Genomic DNA, 10,622 nt, shown 5'->3' with positions numbered 1-10,622 from the left:
TTTTTACTTTGGCGTATAAATCTCGGAAAAACAAATCGACCCGCCACGATTTATGGCGATTTATGGCGCGCACACTTTGTATCATAATCCGCGTTGGAATTCTCGCGAGGGAATAAACGAATGACGTGGTAAATAAAGTCGATAAATAATGCAAATGACAAAGTAGGTAAAGCCATCTTTGCGGAAATATTGGAATGAATGTTAATTGCGATCGATGCAACGCCGATGCAAAATTCCTGTCGCTCTTTCGAAACGCGTGGGAATTTAAAAAAAAAAAGCGCAACTTGAGAAAATTACGGCGAATTCCAGCGTCCAACCGCGTTGCGTAACGCATCGTTGAGTCCTGGCACGCGTGGCTTAATGGGCACGACCGACGGCGACGCCACGCCGACGTGTGTATCTGCCTGCGTACTTGCGTACTTGCGTACGTGCGTACGTGCGTACGTGCGTACGTGCGTACGTGCGTACGTGTTGTACGCGCGCATACCGCTACGAGATATTTCATCTCGCAGCGGAGCGGACGGAGAGGAGCACACAAACACAGTCGATTCTCTCTCTATCGTTCGTTCACCTCGTATACATTCCTCTACATTCTACAACAACAGCGATTTTGCCCCGCAACGATTTTGTCCCGACGTCCGTCAAACTTGTATAAGAATGTACCGGTTTATACCACAATATCGCTTCCCTCTCCTCTTCTTCTCTTCTCCCCGAGAGATAAAGATGTTTAAAATCTTACTTTTTCTCATCTAACATCGCCAGAATTTACATTAGTAATTATATGTATATTGTATGCGATCAAGAGAGGAGGCTTATGGCTATTTTTCCATAAGCCTCTCTTCTTTAGGAAGATTATATGTATAATATATATATATATACATACAATAGAATGATCATTTGAAAAGAACCAATTGGATATCTCTATAAAAAATTGAAATCCGATGAAAAAATTTGTATATAGTGTAAAGGAGATTGTTTTTGGCATTGATCAAATTTTTTAAATCGGCAAACTATTTTTATCGTAGAAACTTATTCTGCATTTCAATATTTATAACTTTTATAGAAAAAATTTTTTTATCCGGCGAGAGATGTAGGCTAAAACATTTTCAACAAATTAATTAAATATCTCTATGACATTTTGCGAAAGATTCTTTTATAGAGACAAAACTTATATAGACGATATAAAGGGGCAGATTTTTTACTTTTTGCGTATTAGATGACAATTGTCGAGATTCATTTAAAGGTCGCTTTAAATTATCGTACGCAATTAGATTAAGCGCACACTCAAATGTATAAATTAAACCAAAGACAACATAAGTATATACAATGTAAATACCGGTCGTGAATTGATTTCACGAACGACCGTTAATGAAGTCGCGAATCGAAAAACACTGGCTTTCGAGCAATGGGGCGATTTTTCAGGGTACGAAACGCAAAAATAATTGACGCGCTATCGAATCGGCTATCGACGGCGTTATCGTTACCTTCCGACGCACCTGACGCCTGACGCGCGTCGGCCTCTCCTTACACTCGACTCTTCTCTTCTTGCCCGGAGGCGATACGGAAGGCCGGGGGTGAGCCGAGTTTAATTTAGCCGTCACGCTCTTACCGGGATCGATACATCGTAACCGCATCAACGGAGTTACGGCCTCGTGAGTGTCACCTTAACTTCGACGGGCGACGCGACGCGACGCGCCGAAAGGAAAGGAAACCCCAAAGCAGATTTCACTTCCGGAACGACGCCTGACTTGCCGTCGAGATGTCGAAGCAATATGGCGAAAGTTCCCTTGAAGAAGGCGACGGAGCGATCCCTCGGATGTTCTTCTTTTCTTTTTTTTTTTTTGCATTTTTTACGGAAAAATATCAATCTGAGGTTGACTTAATCGAGATTGGCATGTAAAATAAAATTAATTTTCTATATATATATATATATATATATATATATTATTATTGAAAAGTCGTGCTACGAATTTTCTTCAAGACACACAAAATGAATCGATAATTTGCAAACTAGTTTTACATCTAACCGTTTACCTAAAGTTTTGAACTTGTAGCAATTGTTGGAAATTTCAGGAAAAAACATGAATCTCTTAACTCAAACTTGACTTAATCACAATTTTTTATACTTTCTATATTCTAGAAATATATTGTGAAACTAACGATATGATTACAAGATTGCGCGGATGATGTGAAGATTCGAGGAACTTCAATGCGAAGAATTTTAATTTTTAAACCCTACATCTCAATCCTCCATATTCCAAACTTCAGTAGCCAAGTTTCGTGAACGTGCGATGCCTAAAGTTTGATAGGCAATTTATGCTATCGCGCTATCAATTGTCTAGTGCTCTAAACAATTTCTGTATTCACTATCGCAATCAAAAGTCCATTATAACTTCTCTCTATCGATAAAGCGTATTGATTTTAAAAAGGTAATTAGCTACTATTATCAGTTACATAGTTTATAATAAAAAATATTTTTTCAACATGCGCGTATATATGGACATATATATGGAAACAGGTATATATATATGGACATATTTTATATATAATTTTATTTACATTTAATTGTATACCTATATGGGCTTTTTTTCTCGGCCAGATTTGTATTCGGCAACTTATAAATTCTCAAGTTTGAATAAACATATAAACAAGAGTGGAAATTTCAATGATTTAATTTGCAACTTTTTCGCAATAGATTCTATATTTAACGATGAATACCTTTTTTAGCCATAATTTACACAACATATTTCTCTTGGCAAATTGAAAATTTTAACAATATACTTAACTTTTATGATAAAATATATTTAAATAATTTATTTTTGCAATTTGCCAGAATCGTATTTAACGTCAAAAAATTACATGATATATGCATATTCTCTCTCTTTTGTTGAACTGTATTATTTACGTATTTACACAAATAATAATTCATGCATTTTTTTAAGTATTAATTTTATCATTCGATGCATTGCTGCCATAAAACAATGCTCATCCGTTCGATTTATCGTATTTAAATATCTTTTCATACAAGAATCTTAATTATCATTTATTAACGAAACCAAACTCACAATTTGTTTGCTCGTAACTTTTGAAAAACTATTCGACAATGCACGGATCGGTCTTATAAAAAATAAAAAATTGCGCTCTCTTCATCTCTAGCATATTCGAGTTTAGTTTAATGTGAAATATGTTTTTCTATTTTTCTAGAATATCTTGGACAAGTTCAACCCTGGCGCCAGGCAGCTGATCAACGCAGGCAAGGCATATCTGAAGGCCCTTCACGGTGAGTAAATTAAATGGAGCGCGACCCGAAAAGAGAGATAGAAACGAGGCGAAAACGAGGGGAAAAGGAACGGGGACAAATCCGCCGTTAGTCCCTTGGTTTCTGTCGTAGGATCGAATTGCCAATTTGTTAGCATCGCGAGCTCCTAGCTTCGCTCTTTTCACTCCGCGCCATATATCGTGCGAGAATATTGGTGATTTAACGATATATTAATCAGGGTCCTATATGCTGTATAAATAGTTGAAACATACATTTCTAATCGATATCTTTTGACCGGTCAAATCAGCTTTTTCATTCTTTAAGAGAGTTGTCTCAAGGATACCGTATCCGTTGGATTAAAATTCTATCGATAAAAATTTTCCTGTTTGATCTCGTTATATTTGTATATTTGTCTAGGAAAGACCCAAGGTGCGAAAGATAGAAAGTGGAATATACAAGGCGTCCCAGTTCGGGGACGCTGTATATTCCTGTATTCCATTTTCTATCTTTCGTACCTTAGGCCTTTCGTGGCCGGATCGGATCACTCACCCCTTCGGGGATTAACCCGCTGACCCTGAAACGGATTCGTGCGCCGTTGTTTATGTGGGTCGCGTGCCACTCGTGCGGGATATCCCCCTTTCTTCCCGTCTTCTTGGCAATAATTTTGCCGTGAGAAAATAGAGATGTTGATTTGCGCGACAACTTTATTTATCCAAGTTTCGCGTAAAAGAAGAAATAGTTTTTCAAAACGATTATATCGATTATATCGATAATATATTTAGAAAGTAATTAGTATAATTAGTAGTAATAACTACTATTTAATAAAAATTTTGCCATTAAGATCGCAACTGACAGTCGCGAATCGCAGAGCGCTCGAGAATTTTCCGCGCGGGTCTCGTTGATGGTTGAAAATTTGTTTAAGGGGCGCCGGGGAAAATAATACTCTCCCTGCGGCGCGGCGGAAAGTAGTTTGCGTAACGGCGCAGTCGACCTTACATTAAAAGTGACTTAAAAGTTTGCCGCCGACCTTTGATGTAACAGTATTACCGTGTCGAGAGAAGAGAGCGAGATGCTCTCGCGGAAGGGAAGGTATACGCGCTACTTGCGGCGGATGGAAATCGACCGGGTATTTTTGCGCGACAAAATATATGTATATTTTTCCGTATACATGTATATATAAAATTGATTTTCTTTTTTTTCTTCTCAGATTTTTTCAATTTTACAAACTTTAGGCCTGAACTTGTCTCGTTTATAACTATTGTGCGACGTAATGTAATGTTATGTACTCCTTCTCTCGTAATATCCTGCAAAAGTTTTACTTTAGAATAGCCGATAAGAGATAAATTATGTTATTGCTATCCGAAGGGGGGTTTCGGAGCTTCGGAGATACGAAAACTTGTCGAGGAAAAACAAATAAACGACCGCGAAAGGAGTGCACTGTCGGCGATAAGGTTTCACTCCTAAAGAAGAGGTATATGCGACGCGACGCGAATCCGCTGGTGGCAAGTTTGCGCGGTTCGCTTTATGAAAAAGTTGAAACAAACAGAAAAACCGCGATAATTTCTTCGACGATGGCGCGAACTTTTTTATCTCGACGCGATTATGGTTGGAAAGACTCGAGGGCAAGGAAGAGATGGGCGGGCGGACTAGAGGTTGGATCGCACAAAGGACGGTGCAACTTCCTTAACGAGTTCCCGTGTCGGGAATGAGAGCTAATTCGATTAGGAATTAATTTTTGACAAGACAAAGGGGAGATTTCTCCGAATGGTGGACGGGAAAGCAAAGGGCCAAAGGAAAAGGCTGGAAATTAAAGTGAAACCGAAGGCTCTTCTTCCAAGGAGCAAATTGCGTCCGATTCTCCCCCGGAGACGCTGGCAGATTTTTAATTCTTCGTCGCATTAATCCATCTTAAAAAATACGGTGGAAGGGGGCGGGGGGAGAAAAGTGCTTCTTCGATCCATCATTCATCTTTTCAACGTTTCTTTTAAAAAGAATATTAATTGTTTCGAAAAAATGTTGGATACATTTCTTAATATTTTTACTAAGTCAGAATAAGAGTATCAATTTCTTAAATAATTTAATCTAATCTTTTCAACTATTATTATTAATCTTTCTTCGATATATTCCTTTGCTCCCTTAAATCACATTTTTTTCTTTCTTTTTTTTCAAATTATTTGAATCCGATCTTTTTTTTACCAATCAAACTCTGGCAGAGCACTATCAAAACGCGATTCGTTAGCTTAATTAATTTGTTCCACCGGAAGAAACTCCGCCGATTGTCAAACTTACATCCAGTCCCACTCCCTTACTGTATTCCGCGCCCTATCAGGAGCCGACCCTGCGACAATTTATAACGAGTCGTTGAGGCACTTTGAGGACTCCGCTCAAAATCCCGCAGGAACTTTGTTCTTCCTTCCTTCCTTCCTTCCTTCCTTCCGCGTCCTCGTCCCGCATCCTTTCTCCAATTCTGCGCCATCCGCTCGCTTTCTAAGGACGCCACTTAAATACCAAGAGTTCCGCATTTCCAGTCGATTGAAGGATGCACGGAGCGTTCTTTAGAATATCATCCTCCTCCCCTTTTACGAGTGTTAAGGAGACGGCTATGAGACGGATGGAATTTTAGAACGGTGGATGCTGTAGTTTAAATAAATTGCGGTTCAATAATAATGATAATAATAAAAAAATATATGTAATTATAGATAATAATAAAATATAAAATTAACATATAAATACGATATTATTTGTAATAATTGTTACTTATAATTAGATTCGTTTCAGACATTTTTTTTTGCGAGAGACGCGACGGACACGGATCGCGGTGGATCTGCGACTGCGGGCGGTCGCGAATGTGATTTGAAAAAGTTTTCTCGTTAAATAGCGCAAAAATGCGCGCAGAGATATCGTCGAACGTGGACAGGAAGGGTGACAGCAATCTCGAGAGCAAGAGGGGAAAAGGGGGTGAACGTCCGCGTGGTACGGACAATGACAAGCGCGCGCGCGCGCGCGCGCGAGTACCGGCTGATTTTAATTATGGAATCTGGTGCGGGTGAAACGCTCAATTTTTCCGCCGGCATATGTCTTTTCCCCTCCTTCCCTCCCTCGCTCTTTTTTTTCCACGCTCCCTCCCCGCTTTTCTAGATTCGGCCCCGCGGGTCCCTGCAATTTCAATTTCGCGCCATCTCTTTACCTTTCTCCCTCTTCTCTCCCTTCTTGCCCCTTTTGATCCCATCCTTCTGGTCGGTATCGCTCTTTAATATCGATTTTCTCTCCAAGGGTTGAAAATATCGCGCGAGTATCGAATTACGCGCGCATTCGCGACTGTCAAACCTCGTCGTTTGTTTTGCGCTTTGGGATCCGGCGATAGGGGAGAGGGACGCGAGATGTTTGTCATCGTAGACCATATTATATAATGACGGTAATATAGTCGGACGGATAAACATTTGGAGCACTTTAATTGCAATGTGAGGAAATATTAATAATTTCTATGTACAATTAAGAAAGTTTTCTACTACATCATTTAATTATAAATATCTCATTTTTACAAATATTTTCTCGTTTTTATTCGCGTTATAAAAAACGTTTTATATTGTTCTGGCATAGTATTACTCTTAATCGTTAGATTACCAAACTTGGTCGTTATGTTGGATTTATTATCTTGATCTCGGATCAAGATGTCTTTGATCTTAGATTCGTAATCAGCGACGTTAAAAATTCTTAGATTCTGAATCTTGTATGGGTTGAAAAAATATTTCTTTTTTGTCAGAGACGTTATATCGTTTCTACGCTTTCTGTCTGTCTGTCTGTCTGTCTGTCTGTCTGTCTCTCTCTTTCTTTCTAAAGATTAATAATTTATGATTTTAATTAATAATGTTAATTTTCTTGGCAGAGATATTTGTGAAGAAAGGAAAAATGGTATTTAATTTTTTTAAAGTTATCACGAAAAGAGAGAATTCCAATTTAAAAAATCGCTATTTCTGTGAGGCACTCTGTGTATACACTTTAATATCGCATATTTAACGACGCCGGGCACGATGTATAAAATCTAACGGTTAATATATTCCGTTCGCGTTCTCTCGCCTAACGCTGCAGTTTGCGCCACGGCGAAAATCTCACCGCGGAACAAACGGCGAAAGTTATTTTCCCGAATATTACGCGATCGAGAGAGCGAAAGAGAGAGAGAGAGAGAGAGAGAGGGAGCGAGAAAGGAAGGGGGTGTGAAAATGACTCCGCTTTGCATAAAAAACGTTCGGCCTCGCTTTGCGTCGTGTTGGCCGAAGCGCGTAACGCGCATAAATAAAGCGTGTAATAAACGCGAGGGAGGTGAATTATGCGCGCGAGATAAAGAGCGCGCGATTCCAAGCGCAAAACTGACACGGAAAGAGACTTTTGCGCGAAGCGAGAGCGCCCCGTATAAAATATACGTGTCAAAAGTAATGCACGGCCTTATCGCGCGTGAAAACTCGAGATTGATAAGCGGAATAGCGACAGTAGTGCGCGTTATCGCGCGATAATTTAACCGAGGCGTAATCAAGCGGGGGACAGTTAAACTGTGACCGGCAAATCTCGAGATGTACATAAATTGACATCTCGTGTCTGAAAATCGTTTATCGATATTAAAGCTCATTGTCAGTTTACTCATTGTATGTTTACCTTTGGACCGATAGAGGCGGAATTGAGACGATGATTCACGTTTTTATCATCGCGCGATCGTGTAACGGAGTAAAAGATTTGTTTCTAAAGGGGTGAACGCTGATGCGAATCAGGAAAATAAATTGCGAAAGAGAAAGAAAAATGTCCACTGAGACAACGAGAGATATACAACGTGAGAAGTTGCGGCGATTTAACGGATGCATAATTCCGCTCTAACAATAAGTGGATTTGGATGTTACGTTGGTCGAATTACGATAACGACCGTGCTTACGATAATATCGCGCGCGGGCGAGAGAAGGTAAATGGAGCTTCCGCTGGAGCATCGCACCTGGAATTCGCCGGAATCACCACCGTTAATAGCGAATACCTTACGTATCCGCGTCGGAACGGATACCTGCATACCGGGTGTGTTAATGGAACCGTCACGCAGTTCCGGATCGATCGCGTTCGGCTAATCGCGGCGTGCCGCGTCGCTAATTAACCCCGACCTAGGACGTGTCGTCACGGCAAGTCCAGCTTCCTAGCTTCCCCCCGTCCCCCCGTCCCCCCGTCCCCGTCGCGTTTCGATCCCCTTCTCCCGATCGAGCGAACGTGTTTGGAATTTGATTTAATTTTCACAGCGCGACGGTTATTAATGGCAATTAATGGAGCTAGTATTAATTTCTATGACCCGCACGGGATGAGTTATTATTTTTTTTCCCGAAAATTAATCGAATATCCGCGATCGGATGAAAAATTTTTCTCTCGCATTATCAATCGCAAGAGGTATTACTTTTAGTAAATAATTCACATCTTTTAATTATCCAAATGTATGTATGCGATTATTGTTGTTGTTGTATGTTTCGAAAGAAAATTCCTTGCAAACTCCAAATCACTCGAGTTGCATTAAAACATTTACGTGATTATAATTATTGGCATAATTTTATAAATTATTTTGATGTTTTCTAAAAATAATTTACAAATCTTAACTTTCAATAATTTGTCCTTATTTGAATAATATTGTATTAGATAATATGTAAAGTCTGGAACAGTACATCGCTTCAACTTGACAGCGCTTTGATGATACGCGGTGAACGTGTGCGTGGTCGCTCAACCAATCGTGATGTTCAATATGTATCGCGCGGTTTGATAATAAATTATAGCGAAAGTCATCATCATTTGATTGTGAATGTCAACAGTTGGAGAAACTCGATTTATCTCGCGGTTCATTCTCGCGAGTGAAAGGAAATCGCGGAGGATCCCGACGCGACGCTCTCTTTGCGATAGGGTCCTCTCTAATATCCCTTTAAATGGATTCCCTTTAATCCAATTTGCCGGCTGAGCGATATTAATGGATCGGAATAGCTTGCGTTCGCGAGGCGGAGAGTAATCCTTAAATATTATCCTTCGCGATATCGCGCGCGCTTTCTTTCACCTTGTTTCTTTTTTTGCTTATTTTCCTTCTCGGCTTCGTACTAAGGTTCTTTTACCATTTTTTTCTTCGCGTGAAATTTTTCTTTTCCCGTACAAAAATTTTCAAATTTATTAACAACCATGTGAAAATGAAGACGTGAATTTTGTAATTCACGCGTTTGTACATTTCGCCTCTCATTGTATTCATTTATGAGATATATATGGTTTTTACATATTCTACATGCTTATCTAATTTTATTAATTATCTATCAATTTTTTTTCCATTTCTATTCCTCCATCATGATTACATTTTGATTATCTCAATAACGACGATTTGAACCTCCTCTTTATACATCGCGAACGAAACGCGGTCGAAACTGCCAGCCATTCTTTTCTCATTTTTAGAGTCGTTTTGCGCTCCTTTTCGAGCATCTCCCCTCTCCGTGTATCGGGATGTCTGCTCACTGAAAATATACGACGACAACGACGAGCGCGAATAAACGCAAACTACCCCCTCATTATTCGCGCGTTTGCTCGACGGACCCACCTCCCGGTGTACTCCGACAATGCCGCAATCGGCAAAGTTTACAATAATATTGTTACACCAACATTTGCATGCACCCCATAAATCATCCTCAATTCTTTTCTCATTTAGACCCTCCACTCCGATCGTCGGAGCACGTTGGCGAAGCCTTGTGCAAAAACATCGATATCGTGTAAAACTGTAAATAACCGCTTAACGATGAAACTTTTTTTCATAAAAGTGTATAAAATGTATATTTTTTACGAATGCGTATAAAAGATATTTTATGTCATTATATCAATAATAGGGAAATATATAATACTATTATACGTGTATATCTATAATAATATTATACAGGAGGCTATATTTATACTCTCTATAAGACTATCTTTTAGGCATAATAAATTTCAAATTGCCTTTCCCCTATTCTCAGAAATTTGTTAAGAGATCGTTTTTACATATATTTGCCGAAATGCAAGAGAGGATCCAAATTTCAACACTCTGAACTGTTGGAAAAGACGGCCGACATTGTCCGCGAAGGCGTGAAAACGAATAGCGGACAAACAAGAGTAAAAAGAAGTGACCTTCTCATTCATTTCCAAGTCGTTTTATTCCTTTATTATTCCGTTGCATCCTGCATTTTGCATCCTCGTGGGAATCTCACGGGAGGATTGAGCCGGAGCGAGACGCAAAAAGGTAAAGGGTGATCACGCCTTGTGGAAATTCCAGAAGGAAGATGGAAATATGAGACAACAGGGTGGCGGTCGAGGGGTTGCGCACTTTAGCGGCGGGGGGGGG

The 10,622-nt window shown here is 39.7% G+C and overlaps 1 protein-coding gene across 3 annotated transcripts in view; it reads left to right on the top strand.

The window, feature by feature from the left end:
• LOC115238773 (zinc finger CCCH domain-containing protein 13) overlaps window positions 1–10,622 on the top strand; it is an 85,068-nt gene that overhangs the window by 32,132 nt on the left and 42,314 nt on the right. For all 3 annotated transcript variants that reach the window (XM_029812837.1, XM_029812838.1, XM_029812836.1), the window contains exon 3: window positions 3,205–3,280. In XM_029812837.1, coding sequence (XP_029668697.1) covers window positions 3,205–3,280 — 76 coding nt within the window. The remainder of the gene's footprint in view (window positions 1–3,204; window positions 3,281–10,622) is intronic.

This window comes from Formica exsecta, unplaced genomic scaffold, assembly GCF_003651465.1.
Source record: "Formica exsecta isolate Colony F162 unplaced genomic scaffold, ASM365146v1 scaffold36, whole genome shotgun sequence".
NCBI classification, from domain to species: domain Eukaryota; kingdom Metazoa; phylum Arthropoda; class Insecta; order Hymenoptera; family Formicidae; genus Formica; species Formica exsecta.
Note: the sequence above shows the minus strand (reverse complement) of the source record. Positions and strands in the feature narration are given on the sequence as shown.